This window comes from Uloborus diversus, chromosome 5, assembly GCF_026930045.1.
Source record: "Uloborus diversus isolate 005 chromosome 5, Udiv.v.3.1, whole genome shotgun sequence".
In the NCBI taxonomy this organism is placed as follows: Eukaryota; Metazoa; Arthropoda; class Arachnida; order Araneae; family Uloboridae; genus Uloborus; species Uloborus diversus.
The window spans coordinates 127,016,538-127,032,557 of NC_072735.1; the positions used below are offsets into that span (position 1 = coordinate 127,016,538).

The window sequence follows — 16,020 nt, forward strand, 5'->3', positions numbered from 1 at the left end:
AAACAAGGAAAAAATAATAAAACTATTTGAATAGTATTTTTAATTATGGTTTCACTTTCAATAATGTTAAACAATGAAAGTTAGTTGAACAGAAAGAGTAATAAGGATGAATTCCTCGAAAAATGAATACATGGTACGAGAAATGACAAAAAATATTTAAAAAAAATCATTACTGCCCTTTATAAGTTGACCACCAAAGTACTGCACCGCGAGTGGTCAACTTACACAGGTTTCACTGTATGCAAAAAATACCTAATATCGATTTTACGTTCCTCTAAAATTTGCTTTTTTCAAGGAAAAAGGTAAGGGGGCGACGGATAAAAAAATGTTGGAAATCACTGTTTTAAATATTTATACTTGTTTGTACTTTTATAAATTTATCTTTGCTAAACGAAAATAGATGAATTGGACGGTGTTATACAAAAATGAGTTATCCAACAAAAATTTTCAAAAAAAATAATGAGTTATTCACATAGGTTGGCATATAAACTGATACACTACGGGGATAAAAAGACGAATTTCTATTAATATGCCATCTATGAAGTTCAGTTTAGAACTTAATTTACTCAAAAGTACTGCTTGGTGGGTTGACCCATTTTTTGTGTAACACCGTCAATTTGTTATAATTATAACTGACAGTTCAAGTTCTTATTATTTAAAGTGCTGATGACAAAAAAAAAATTAAAAAACACATGATGATTAAAAATATTAAACTTACCTAAAAAAAAATTCTTGTCACCCTTGAATTTAAAACACATGTAATCCCATTGAGCAGTCAACACGGTGTATAACAAATGACTCGTTTTTTTCCTCGGAGACAAAATTGTGGAGTTCTCAAAATTATCTAATTGGTTGAGAAAGTCGTGGATCTATCTATTGCAAAGTGCTGGGAAACAGAAAAAAAAAAAACGAAGGATGAAAAGGAAAAAAAAAAGCTTTTTAGCAGACGTTTTGCTCCTATATTCATTCTATTCTTAGGATGGCGCCTTTCTTCTTATTTCATTTGAAAAAAGGTTCAATGTAATCATTTCCCAGACTGTCTCAGATGGCCACAAAAAAGATCCCCACCCCCAATAAAACCCCTTTCCAGAATTCCAGGAAACATCAATCCCGAACAGATACGAGAGACACCCATGGACCCTGAAGGCTTCGCTTCGGACGAAGACCACCCAACAAAGACATTGTTTCGTTTTCCCTACGTAACAAGATACGGTAATAGTTAGGCAAGAACAGAGTAACGTCCTGAGAGTGACCGTTGGAAAAGGAGCGGCTGTCCTCCTCTCCCTGCGCTCCCCCCCCCCCCACCCAAAAAAGAGCAGTTCTGGCTGCAGCCCTCGACACAAGAACGGCCGGCCTAGCTAAAAACTTTTTTTTTTTAAATAAAATTGAGGAAAACTGCACGTACACATTGAATGCACAGAAAACGACCTGAGTTAAGGACGGCCCATGTGGAATTTTCCACATCTCACACGTGGCCAGTCCGCCCCTGATAAAGCGCCACCGCACACTGAAGGAACATCACATTTACAATTGCCCACTCAACGGAGCATGCGCACCAAGTTTGGCTTCCCTCACTTGCACCTAGCGCCATCTATTGGACTTTGTTTTAGACATTACCCGCTGGGCCACACGGTATGTTACATTATGAGTAATTTCCTTCATTAAAATAATGCTCTACGGTACAAGCAAATCAAATGAAATAACATTGAATGACCAAGTGTTTTATTTATTATTTTGAGCAAATATGTTGTCTATAAAAATACTTGTTGTCTATAATAACTAAAGAATTAAAATATAGCAATTTTCAGATTCTTGCACGGAGTTCGTACATTTAATCGATGGAATAGTTCCGGTACCTGATGTCAACATCAAAGCATCGAGCAGTTTCGCCCCTTCAACAGGACCTCAAGCCATTCGAATAGGTAGTTTAGTTGTCTTGATTTTTTAAAATGTACTTCTTTTAAATTAGGAAATACGAGCATTATTGAAAGTTATAAATCAGGTCTATTTTCTGATATTATACCATCAGGATGTACAACTTAGTCTATCAATGACATGAAAGCACTAGGATAAAGTAGCCCCTAATTCATCCTCGTGCTCAATTTCGTGCCCGTAAGTTCCTCTGGTCCGACACTAGGTGTCGCCACCGGTGATATTTTTATCGGTTGCCATGAAGCGTACTATTTATTTGACGTAAAATTTTAGTGGGTTAATAGTTTTGAATAACAGTTATTGCTTGCTGGTTTGTCCTAAAACTACCAATTGGTGTATGAAATGATTTATTTATTTACCAGTACCACACAGACAGCTGTATGTAAGCATGCATTACTTCATAAAGTAGTTATATCAATGCTTTCTGTTCAGTATTTCTGTTAAAAAATTGAGAAAGATACGACAAACTGAATAATTTTTAAAACAAAAACTGAAATTGAGTAAAACATGTAATGTACTGTGATACATTTTACTAATGATGAAAGATTTTTCAATTGAACCAATACCTACTTTTTAAGGATCTGATAAAGCCTGGACACCCATGGACTCCGACGGAAAGCAATTTATTGAAGTCAACTTGGGCGATATACGGACTGTTTACGGTGTGGTTACGAAAGGGAGTGAATATTTGAAAGAGTGGGTGACGTCATATCAGATTCTTTACAGCGACGATGGACACACATACTCATACTACCAAGATGATCAAGATGTCAATAAGGTAATCTTTTTCATAGAACATTTCAAAAATACTTTAACAGCGATTAAGCTTCTCAGTTAAGGCACTTTATAATTGTTAAACATTATCTGATATAATGTCAGCTGGCTCCCAATTGTGAAGGAAAAAAGTTGAATTTACTGAAAAGATTCAGTAACGGAACTCTTTATTACTTTTGTTCTAGAACTACGAAGAAAGAGATTAAAACAGTATCTTTGTGCAGAAAATATAAATGATAGAAGAAGCATTTATATTTTCAAAATGTGTGTGTATATTACACATTTGGAAAACTATCAGAAGGAGCTTGGGGAAATGCTCAGTAAATTGCGTAAAATCTTCTTCATATGGATGAAAAAATAAGCATTTTTTTGTCACATTATTTGGTAACAATAAACTAAACGTAGCTGCAAATTTTAGTTTTCACACACAATCGTTTAACACATTTTGCACATTCGCAGATGCATATACACACACATTCACACAAATGCTGACGTAGCTCTTTCTTGAAGCATTAAGGAAAAGGGTTGGAAAAAGTGCCTTGAACTTTTTTATACCCATCAATGAGTTATGTACACAGACGCAATCTAACACTATCATGTTATTTTTATTCAAATTTCTTTTTTGTATTGTTTATCATGCTATTTATTCATTTATTTTTTGTTGTTATGCACTCATTTTCTGTTGCAGGAAGTATTTTAAATGTTTGAAGCATTACAGAAACGTTTTGGCAAAATATTACCATGTTCAAAAAAGAATCGTTTGTTTTCATGTGCAAAATGGTGTTCTTTTTTTTTGGGGGGGGGGGGGGGGGCTTTTTTGGCGAAATGAAAAAAGTTATTGTAAAACTCTAAATTCAAATGTATGACAGTGGTAAGTAGGATGCTTTACAATGCGTGATTCAGGACTTCATATTCAGACTTTGGGTCTAAAAACAACTTTCCTTTCATGTATCTCAAAAACTTCAAAAAGCGGAAGAAGCACGTTTTTTGCATTTTATTCAATATTTATTTTTAAAAGGAATCTCAAGCGGAAACGGGGTCAAAAACTGAGAACAGTTTTTGTGTCACAAGTGCTATTCGTTAAATGTATAAAATACATGGAAAAGTTTCCTCTTGAACATGGAATAATCAAAGCAATTGTTTAAATTTATTCTTTGAAGTGTAAAAAAAAATAATAATAATAAAAAGAACTGCAGCTACACTGCTACGCGAATTACTCCAGTATTTTCTATCATAAGTTTAAAAGTTTTGACTATGTTTCTTTTCGTTCTGTTTAATATAAATAACAGTATAGTCCGACTGTAAACAAATGACCCTTGTCAATCGTTTGAGAAAACGAGTCTAATGTGCCATTCCGAGTTCAGCTACATTTTGGCGATATGAAAAAAAAATGCATTCTTAGTAAATTTCCGTTATGTTATTATTTAGGCCTGAAACATTTAAGTTGCGCCAATAACTGCATTCAGTTGGAGAAAATGTAATACATAACAAGCTTTGCATTCTTTATTGCAACTCTACTCCAGCCAATTTTTAATTCAAATTAATTATAGAAGGCATTGTTGTCTCTGAACAATGGCTGCTGAAAGAAGTAAAACCAAAATCCGCCTACTTACTTGGAATATGATCTGTTCAATAAGCAACTGCCTTGACCGTCCAAAAGTGAAATTTAGTACTTCTTTGGCTGATTTCTTAAATTACAAGGCTTGCTTACATTACAAGCTCCAGAACCAATACTACATTGCGAGTTCCGTTCGTTAATTTTCCTTTGCGTATATTCCCTTCATGAAAACTTCATGGACACGTCTGAAATAAGACGGAGTCAAGGGCCAACTAAAGACAGTTGGAATATATTAGTTTTATTGCTGATTTTTATTGCGCGATATCTCTGTCAATATTTTTTACTGTCAATAAAACTATAACCCAAATAACATGTAATGTGCTGATGTTATAATTTTTTGCAAAAAGCTATTGTTTGGACAAACAATTGGAGAACAATAATTATTCACCTCTGCGTTCTTTTCCCTTCTTTACTTAAAAATGTAAAAATGCGGAAAAGAGAGGCAGAGGCGTTCAGATTAAGCCGACCTCTCTTGTTCTTTTCGTAATGCGAACTACTGTCTGCTGAAAAGAATCATTTTCCTAAGTAACTGCTACAAAAAGCAGTTAAAGTTGTGTTTAGTATCTGTCAGCTATTCAAATTATGTGTGGAAGATTTTGAAAATTTGAGTAACATTTTTTGTTTGATTTTGAGTTTATAACGATCCTATTTTATATCAAAAATATTTTACGTATGAATCCTTGTGTAATCATCCGTATTACGTCTGAATACGTCATATTTACGTATGAATTAAGAAAATAAACGATTTCATATACTATTTAGTATTATGTTTTACCTTAGTAATGAGTATGACGTTCTGCATTACATCCGTAGATTTTATGTGGAAAAATGACGGCTTTACCTCACAAGTAGGGTAAAACTATCACGAGGGCCGTATTAGGTAGATCTTTCGCAAAACTTTCATCTATATTGAAGTAATTAATGTAAAACTGTTTCTGATGTGATTATGGCTGCAGAGCGCAAATTAAAAGACTTTGAACTCAGAGCGGTAGTTAAAGATAAAAGCATGGGATATTCTAATTTTGTGATCGTGTTTGATATCCGCAGTGTAAAAAGTGTGTCAAGAATACCTAACTTAAAACAGATCATTCCACATGTACCGTTTACAGTTCTGTCTTTTGTACATGATAATAAAGACCAGTTATGTGTGTGAAGCATTGTCAGTGTTGACAGACAAGCAATAATGCATGAAATAGCTCCCAAAAACTAATGTGGGCGTTAATCGGCTATGGCAGTAGAAAACCGGCTCAAGTGTCTTAACTAACAGCACGGTATTCCCTTGAGCACCATTCCTAGACCCGTGAACATATGTTGAACCTAAACGACTAGAAAAGCATGTCTTGGTCAGATTAGTCAAGGCTTCAGTTAGTAAGAGCTGACTGAAAGGTCTGAGAGTGACGTAGGGACCTCAAAGCCATCGATCCAAGTTGTCAATAAGGCGATGTGACAGCTGATATGTCAACTATCAGCATGGCATTGCCTTGAGCACCATTCCTAGACCTGTAAACATACGTTGAACCTAAATGACTAGAAAACCATGTCTTGTTCAGATCTGTCAAGGCTTCAGTTAGTAAGAGCTGACTGAAAGGTCTCAGAATGACGTAGGGACCACAAAGCCATGGATCCACGTTGTCAATAAGGCAATGTGACAGCTGATGTTGGCTCTACACTGTTAAAACTACAGGATGCATTCGGCACCTTTCAGGGGAGAAACACCTGTTCACCAGCGGCACCCAACGCGAAGCCGAAATGGCACCTCTAAATAGGATGAAAAACAGGCACCTTTTAAAAAAACTGCAGCTGGAGTGAAAAAAAGGAACCTTCGGAGAGAGAAATGGCACCTTTACTATAGATCCTTCTCCCCCCTCCACCGTATTGCGTGCGTTTTTGAATACAGTTGTGCATTTATTTATTTTTTTTAATAGTTTTTTTTTTTTCATGATATTCTACGTTTTGGACATTTTTCACATTGAACTTGGTTCTGGAAATGATTAAAACTTGTAATTACAGCATTTGATAATATTTCAGAGTTTTCAACATAGTTAAGAAGTGCTCATTGCTGTAATTCATCTGATCGAGCTCTAACTCAGTGTTTCTCAACCTCTTTTGACCCAAGGGCGCGGTAAAAACAAATGAAAAAATTTGCGGACCAGTGAAAAATTCATGAAATAAATAACATGAATAATAACTCTTGGGCCGGCAAAAACATGTGAAAAATTCTGCGTTCTGATGAGTTTTTTTTTTTTACAAAAAGTAATGTTAAAAATTAATAAAACAATAAATATCTATCCCTTTACTTGGTATCAAAGATCTATCACAAATATGTTATAATTTAAAGAAGAATATTCATTTAAATAACGTGAGAAATTATACATTTACAAAACATGACCCATACCGAAAATGAAGTATAGCTGTACTTATGGATTATTTACATGAAGAGCCAAAAATATTCTGGGATATTACAGTTATGGAAAAACAAAATCGTTTCATAAACGTTAATCAAGAGTAACAAAATAAAATGCACATAAAGTTTTTCGACGGTTAAAAACCAAAAGAAATTTCTAACGCTATCTAGAAATTAACCGCTAACAGGAAATGATTCAAAGACTTGAATGAAGCAAAAAAAAAGAGCTAGACTAAGAGAGATTTTTTTTTTTTCGCTAGCCTATTCTGTTATAATCTACGAAGCTCAAGAATCATTTTTATTAACTTTCTCACATGTTGATTATTGATAATCTTATTGCCGGTGTTTTTTTTTTTTTTTTGGTGATTAAATGTTGCTAATCGAATATTCAAGAAAATATTCATGGATATTTTTAGTAGCGATTTGAATGATGGAAATTTCACTATAGTAACTGTAAACTGAAACTAAAGGACAGTAACGATAACTGAAAAGCAATAAATGCACTTTTAAACACTTTTAACTACGTTTGAAAGCCCTAAAATCGACAACTGATCAAAAGCTGTACTTACGTGTAATTTTGGGTAATTAATCCTTTAAAAGTTGTGTTTTGATCCAAATAGTGTACTTCATTCAATGTGAAAGACACATAGATGCAACCATCATTTGTCCGCCATATTAAAGCAGTTGAATGTATGTCCAAGGCAAAAGCGCATGCACAGTAAGTCTTTCTGCGATTGCATGCTGTTTTGGCTCCTCTACTCTATTTCCTGGCGAGCATGTCACCTTCATGCACCACGGTTTTCCTCAGAGGGAATATATTCACTCGTCTGGAACCCCTGGTTATAGCAATGTATAATAGCATTGGCAGAAGAATTCGGAATCATACAGAGCATTTAGCCTCAGTGCGTAAAATTTGTCGTTTCCTAACACTCTAATTACTACGCAAAAATTCACCACTCTGAGTAAATGTCTTCCATTCTGGAAAGACCCTTTAATTTTAGCTTCCAATGCTACCAGGCCACTACTGATTGTGCTTCGTTTTCGTTAAGGGTAATCTCAGGGAATGATTTGGCCACCTTGATCATCCGACATGAATCACAGTGAAATTTTATTGGACAATATCAAAAGTCGGTTCGTGCTCAAAATCTGGTTTTGGCTTCGCTTGCGCAATAACCGACGTTTATAGAGGCTGCCTTGTTCACAGTTGGATGTCTGCAGGTAACATCCACACTGTAAAAACGAAACAGAAACGTTCCTGAAAAATAATGGGCAGCTGATGTGCCCAATTTCTTCCAGTAACATATCTTGGAAAAACCAGGAACGCTTTCCGCTAAAAATCAGTAACCTTTCTGAAATTAACCTTGAAACTTTATAAAGACTTGCGAAATCTGCCCAGTTAAAGCCAGTCATGTCACTAGAACCTTCTGGAAAAATTAAGTAGGTTTAGTGTAATTGATTAGAACCTTCCTAATTTACCAAGAAGGCTCCATAAAAACCAGAGCGACCACGGCCAAAGCTATGCAAGAAGGAATCAAGCGTATCTCTTACCTGCAATTCCTGCCTTGCAAAGCTGTAGCAATCCATCGACATTTTCACTCTCATTGGGAGCTTAGTCAATCTGAACAGGCCGTAAGAAACCTTAGGCTGATACACTTAATAAACACGCTCATTCAATCTTAAAACTGGCTGCTAAAAATATTTTCCACAACAGTGAAAAGTCTGCACCCGTGTAACGTGTAGCGATTCAGGAAGCTTTTTTATGATGATACTTGTTTTTACAGGGAAATAGGTGAAAACGTGTGAAATCCCGAGACGTTCCACGGAAATAACCAGTAACGTTTCGGAATTTTTTTACAGTGCAACGTCTCGTTGAATCCAACCACATCAAGTTGTAGTTTTTGACTAGGAAAGAAAAGGTTCGACACGATATGCTATGAAATCTCCCACGATTTTTGTCGCCACAGTGTAAAATTTAGTTTATGCACCACAAAAAGAGATGCTTTGAACAATTAAAATATCAGCAAGGAAGATAAACTTATCATGCAAAACATGAGAAGATATGGATGAATATTAGAAATTTGAAAAATTAGGCACAGAAATTAATGCATAATTTTGTAATTGCTGTTCATTAATGTGACCTAGTTTCCTCATGTAGTTTTTTTTAAATAAGTAATAATGATTAATAAATTTGAATAACTTGAGACTGAAAAAAAAGTTCGTTTTATTAACTTGTCCGTGACAGCTATGTTACACTTATGGAACTCATGCATAAATATACATTATTAAACCCTTCCTTAACTATTTTGCTCTAATAATGAAAATTCTCATTTAGGTGTTCAGTGGAAACTTTGATGGCTCTAGTGAAGTCAAGCACGTCTTTAGTAAGCCATTTGAAACAAAATACGTTCGCTTAGAACCTTTGTCGTGGGAAGAAAAAATCGCTTTGCGAATGGATTTGTTGGGATGTGCAGAAGGTAAAGCAAATTGAAAATATTTTTATTTTAAAGCCTATTCCATATTAATGCATGCAGAAGCAGAAAACAAATCTTATCTTCATAGTCTCGGAAGGCATAGAATTTAACAAACGCTTACACACAAAAAAATTAAAAAAAAATTAAGTAACTGGAATATTTTTATGTTTCCCCCCAAAAAAATCCTTGCCCAAAATACAACCCGCTGAAGATGGCAACCTGGGCGCCATTTCTCGCTTGCAATTTTCTGTAAGATTTTCAAGTTGCTTCATCTCCAAAAAAGTGCACGACATTTTGTTGTGGTTCTTTTTATGTGAAAAAAATCCTTTTTTCTTTAATGTGATGTGCACTATTTGGAAATATAAGTTTTGTTTTTGACACAGCCTTTCGAAAAAATATTCTTAAATGTATTTTAGATTTTTTTTTCCTAATGAGGTAATTTTAAAATTTTTGATTTTTTTTCCTTGAGCTTTTGACCAGTGTTACTAAGTACTACATTCCACTGAGGAGCTCCCAGTTTTGAGCGGTATTTGAGAAAATGGGAGGAGGAGGTTCAGGAACTGTGTATGTTAAGGTAGACTGGGAAATTCAAATTTTTGTTTATTAGCAAGTGGCCAGCAGATACTTGTAATTTATTCATAGCCCCATTTTCATTTTTAGTTACCGCTTTGTCCAGAAATGTTATTATTTATGAAAACAAGAGCGTAGTCTTTAAGATCGGGAGGCAGATTTGCCTCCGAAACTTTTTTTCCGCGTGAAGCCTTTCAGCGTAGTGCCAAAATATTCGTTTAGCGTAGCGCTTTCTTATTAGGTAGTAAGTTCATGTATAGAGAAAAAAAAGAGACACCCTTTTTCATTTCAGCTTCTTTAAAATGATTACTACCATACAAACCTTCAATTGCTTGATGAATTCAGGAAAATTATATTCCTTTAAGAATTAAAATATTTCAATGCATTGAAAAAAAAATCAACATTTGATTTTTTTAACACTTTTGTATTAAATTTATTTGTGTAAAAGATCAATTTTGATTTAAGCAGTTGTAAAAATAAGCAAAGATTTTGAATTATTCATTATAGAATCATAACGCATTTTCATTTTTACCTGACTTATATCAAACCATCTAGAAAATGAGAATTAAAGGTTAATTCTGTTTATTATTAGATCTGGTTTTGAACGATCTTTAAAACGGTCGAATTGTACTTACAAGAATCATTGAACAATGCTGTGTATAACCTGCTAAATACTGTAATAATCCCATAAAAACATTGTTTTAAAAAGTAGATTGTATTAAGACGCAGATTCAAGAAATTCCCAATTTCAGATAATGTAAGCATACTTCATTAATTTATCTCGCATCGCGTATGTACGGCTGAAAAGGAAACATTTTTCCACCAGAATAAGTATATTATAATTCCTTCACAAATATTTTACTAGCATTAAAAAATAATTGCTCTAAATAGTTTCTCTCGTTTTATATGCTTATGACCTGCTTAGCTACGAATTACAGCTAATTTTCATTTTTTTTTTTTTTTTGCAATACAACACACAAAAAAATGCATACACACTTCAAGGAATGAAAAATATTACTTACGTATGAATCATTTAAATACTGATCACATATATGTTTTACAACTTTTAACCGCCAACGGTCAACAGTTTGAACATTCAAAGAAACCATGTGCTAAACTGAAGGTTGTACTACATGTATGATCAGTATTTAAATGTAAAATAAACACATAAGTAATAACTTTCGTTTTTTCAAGTGTGTAAAAAGTTTTCTGCAGGACTCTGTAGTTTTTCATTTTTGAGATGAAAATATAAATCAAATAAAATGAGAAAATGTACTTTTTTTCAGCTATAAGTAGCAGAAACGAATCATCATTTGAACCATGGAGCTTCGAGGAAGGTATTTTTTTCAATTTTTAACAAAACCTGAATATTAGAATAAATGCATTTTTACCTGGTACACTAACTGTGATACTTCAACTGTACTGTGACTATTGAAAACAATTGGACCTATTTTTTAAAATGATTAATCGTATTTCTAAACATTTTAAGTGATCAGTTTAACAGTCAGTCGCGTTCAACTTTACGAAAAGAAAACTAAGGATATATATTAACGTATCAATATATTGCATTTGATAAGTCACAGCAGTGTCATCCCGCATTTGATGTTGCCTGATTTTATGTGTTTCTATTTCCTATAAATAGGAACACTTGTAAGTCTGTAGCAGAAAGTAGACACGATATTTTCTTTGATATAACCTCCGAAACGTATGCTATGCTCGTTACACACAGTCGAACTCGTTTACAACGCATACAAAAGGACCACGATATTTGCTCGTTATAACCGAGTGCTCGTAATAAACGGGTTCGCAAAAAACTCCTAAGAATTAGGACATACTTGTTTTGTTTTTCTAATTTCAGTACAGTACCAAAAAAGATGGTTATTTTGCTCTGAAATGTCTTATTGTGTCTTTCTTGTGTTTTTGTGTTCGAAGAGTGCTCATTGCCCCAAAATCACGGTCATTTGCAACCCTGGTTTTGAAAACTATTTCTACAGATCAAAACCTAAAATGTATGTTTAGGTTTCCTTCTCTTAAAGTTCTTCCCATTTGTCGTTATCTTCGTTGTTTTCTACCTTTTTCTTCGTCAGAATTATCTTGAATTTGAGTTACAATATCCACGGAAGATGCAGAGCTCTATCAAATTCTTTATTTTATTCATTTAATATGAAGCAATTCTTCAAAAAAAGAGAGAGAGAGAGAGAGATTATTTATTGATAAAAATACTAATGAATAAATAATTCATTTAAATTTTATTTTCTGTACATATGTTTTCTGTATTATATGTTATGCTCTTCCCCAGAAACAACATTCAGGAATGATACTGTAGGAAAAGATCATCGACTGATACAGCACAAAAATCAGAAACCTTTATCCTTGAGTTACAATTTCCTTGTTTTCAGGGTTTATAACTTATCACTAACTTTCAGTTGATTTCATAATGCTAAAGGATTTTTTTGAGCAATCACGATTGCTTATTGTTCTCATTTGACCGTCTTTGATGTTCCGTGCCTTTTTCAACCACCACCGCCACCTGCTGGCGCGGCTCCGTCCTCCGGTAGCCGCTCCTGGTCGGTGGCGTCCATGTCCTAGACACACGCACGCTCATGCACATACGCACTCACACACATACACACACGCCAACGTGCATACACACAGGTCTACGCACACACAAAAGCCTACACATACACAACTAATACACACGTCTCCGTTCAACAGGAGGGTAGACTTGGAGGGACAAGAGCCGTGTCTAGAAACAATTGAGTAGAGTAGTAACCAATGAGTAGGGTCCTGTCGCAACTCGTGATTGCGAAAAACATAATTTGAATTCAAAATTTAAGAATTCAAATTAATTTTTTTTAATTTTTTCTTTTTTTTTTTTTTTTTTTTTTTTTTTGTTTTAAGGAAAAGCTGAGCTGAAAGTCAATAGAAATTTTATGAATCAAAAAATATTGCTCGCTTTAAGCAGGGTTTGCTCGTTAAAAGCGAGTTATGCTCCTATAGACTTAACATTGTATCAACCAAATCTTTCTGATTTCCTCGCTAAATCCCAGTTTTTGCTAAATCATAGCTCGTTATTAGCAAATTCGACTGTGTAATCATATTACCATCCATCGTGAAAATGATACGTTTGCAATGAAACGTAATACCCTAAATCTGTTCATCAACATGAAGTTGTTTTAGTCATTGTATTTTTATAGAAATGGCAATACATATTTTTATGGTCTTGTTTTGTTATTGCATTTGGGCTGCTAGACATGCTTTTATTTCCGAAAAATTGAACTAAAGGTTCATAATGTCTAATTTATCTTTTATCGTATTCTCCTGACACACTAGCTCAGTCAGAAAACCTTCTGGACGGTTTTTGATTTTAAAATACCTTTTTTTGGGGGGGGTAATCAAAAATATCTTCTGGAGGGGATTGGCTTGATTAAAATTAGTTTCTGGAGGGGTTTTTTTTTTTTTTTTTGATCAAAAGCCTTTTTCTATGCATAAACTACTGTATTGGAATTCGCATTTATATTAAAACCAATGGCTCTGGAGGTTGCCCTTTCGCGACTCCACTGCGTTCTGAGCAAAAAAAGATCCCTCACTGCTTTATAAACTGAACCAGAGTGGTAAAAAGGGGTCTCTAGCATCGTGTTTGTTGTCGCATTTTGGTAGTTTAACAAAAATAATTGAGTTAACTATCTTTGAGTAGTACACACACAGCCCGGAAAATTTTTCATTCCTAAAAAAAGTAAAAAATAGAGGTAAAACAAATCTTTTTTTTTTTTTTTTCAAATTCGATGTAATTTAAAGGCAGTTAGGTGCCTATTGAGATAAACTATGGCACAATAACTGCAGAAATGTCAGTTTAAATTTGTCATATTTAAAGAAACTTTAAGTCAAATGAGATGATTATCGATAAGTTCAGCGTTTTTCCCTTTTTAAGGATTCGGCACCAAACAAGGCTGCGAAAATTAGCTGCGAAGATATGAAGTGATAAGAAATTTACATAATTTTAAAATCTGCTGCACCCAAGTGATGCTAGAGACAAATTTATTCTTGATTGGAATGGCTATGAAAAGTTTAAAATTCGACGATTTTTTATCATTTATATCCTCTTTTAAGTATGCTCCACAACAACTGCATGTGATTAATAAATTGGTTTCCTTCTATTATTTCAGAACGATCAGGTCACGACATCAAACGGCCTCCTCGTCCTATAGGTAAATATCCAAGGATTTCAGTCATCGATTATTATATTTATATAACTGCTTTACTTAGGAATATCCAACCTCTAAAACTGAAAACCCAATTTTTTTAATAAACCGCACATGTTTTTCGCCTACAGTTTTTATTTAATTTTCTCATAAAACTAAAATGTAAGTAAAAGTTCATCATCCTTGTTAACACTGATAAGATAAAACTTAAATCTAAATTTTAATGACTTATTTTTATCCAAATTAACTGTGTATGTCTATAAAAGATTTAGTTTTTGTCGGTAGAAATCACAAAAAATTCAAAAATAGGTGTTTTTTCAAACTTTATATTTTTTGAAACTGACAAACAATTCCATCACCTCATTGGAAGGTCTAGAACAGATCGAGTAAGAAAAATTGCTGTTAATTCGTTTTATGAGGTCAGGCGAGGAAGCATTCTTTAAGCTTCTTCATTCATCATACTGTGGGAGGATTACGTTTAGCCAAAAGCTTATTCAGGAAAACATTGTTCTTAAAATATCCGAACAGCAAATTGACCTAAAATGATTCTTTATTCGCAATTCTCATAGAGTAAAGAAATTACATAGAGATGCCCCAAAATACTAAGAAATTTAAATTGAAAAATGCACCGATGTATCCTAAGATCCTTAGCTTGTCGCTAAGTTTATTGAGATACATTTTGATTCAAAACATTTCATTACTGAATCTAAAGTTCATTTAAACTTATATATTTTTGCTAGTTTATGAAGCACGTTTTTGAAGTTGCATTTAAACATAAATTTAAAATGCAAAGTAATCGGTCAGCTACTTTATTCGATCTGTTCGAGAGGATAGGTGATAACCGTTCTTGCGAAGTGATTACGCTATCATAACTCCGCTCATCATCGCACCGATGTTTCCCATAATTCCGGCTTCAATTGCATCTTCTTTTTACCATAGTTTTACCTCTACGTAATTTCTTTACTCTATGGAAATTCTTGAGTTTGGCTATGACATCTTGAGGTGATTTAAGAAACTAGCTTAAAAGAACTAAAACATTGCAATTCGGCACGGACAAGGCAGCTATCTGCTTCTCCGAGGTGTAACTGGGTGTTTTTTACCTCTTTCATCAGTCATTGGCCAGAGACTGCAGCATTTCCTATAGCTTATTTGAATTGCGAGTCGTCAGCATGATTTAACAATTAGAACTTGATTTCTAGTTGAAACTAAACTAACAATTTTCTCCGTTCGATTTAAGCCCTACTGACTAAATGCTTTTAGCAAATTTATATGCGTCGTGGTAGAGGTGAATGTAGGCACTCGTATCTATTTTATAACAAAGTTTAAGGTTTCTGAACTTGATTTTACTTTGCAAGACTATTTCATGCGCGTCCGTTTGCTATGTAAACCTACACGGTATGATGGATGAGTAAGAGTTGGTACACTAATTGATAAGCAAAAGAGGGGAAGATCTCACAATGATTTTTTTAGTAGATTTGTGGTTATGTTTTAGATTCTTTCACACTAACAACAGCCAAGCGATTACTGCTAAACAAATCCCCGATGATATGGAGAGCTGCACACAGTGGACGCCGATTAATTGAATCAATGATTAATTGAATCAACTGCTTTAATGAATCAAATTGTCAAAAACAAAATATTATCCATGCAGTTTTTTTTTTTTTTAAATTAGCCGCTTTATGTAATCAAAACTGTTTAGAGCAACACATGATTCATAGAAGCGGCGGCCACTGTATCAGCTATTCTAATGATTTTCGCTCAATGTCAGCTAAGATTGAGTGATGCCTTTAAAAGGAATTTTCTAGCAAAAATGTTAAAAAGCGCTTATGATCTGTATCTTGAACTATATGTGGTTATTACGAAAGTAAACTTTTTCTTCTTCTATCTTTGGTAGTTTTTAGTAGGGGATAAATTGCAAAGGATTTACTGGTCTTTTTTTTCCCAAATATTTTTTTTCTCCCGGTCATTTCTGAGTGAGTTTGCTACTAAGCTCTAAAAACTGATTACTTCCGTCTAATGCTTTGCACACCTTATAAACATTTTATTTGA

The 16,020-nt window shown here is 34.0% G+C and overlaps 1 protein-coding gene across 1 annotated transcript in view; it reads left to right on the top strand.

The window, feature by feature from the left end:
• Positions 1–16,020, top strand: part of LOC129223130 (uncharacterized) — a 408,522-nt gene that overhangs the window by 239,658 nt on the left and 152,844 nt on the right. The window contains exons 40-43 of the mRNA XM_054857696.1: positions 1,809–1,922; positions 2,511–2,710; positions 9,061–9,202; positions 11,056–11,106. Of these exons, the coding sequence (XP_054713671.1) occupies positions 1,809–1,922; positions 2,511–2,710; positions 9,061–9,202; positions 11,056–11,106 (507 nt within the window). The remainder of the gene's footprint in view (positions 1–1,808; positions 1,923–2,510; positions 2,711–9,060; positions 9,203–11,055; positions 11,107–16,020) is intronic.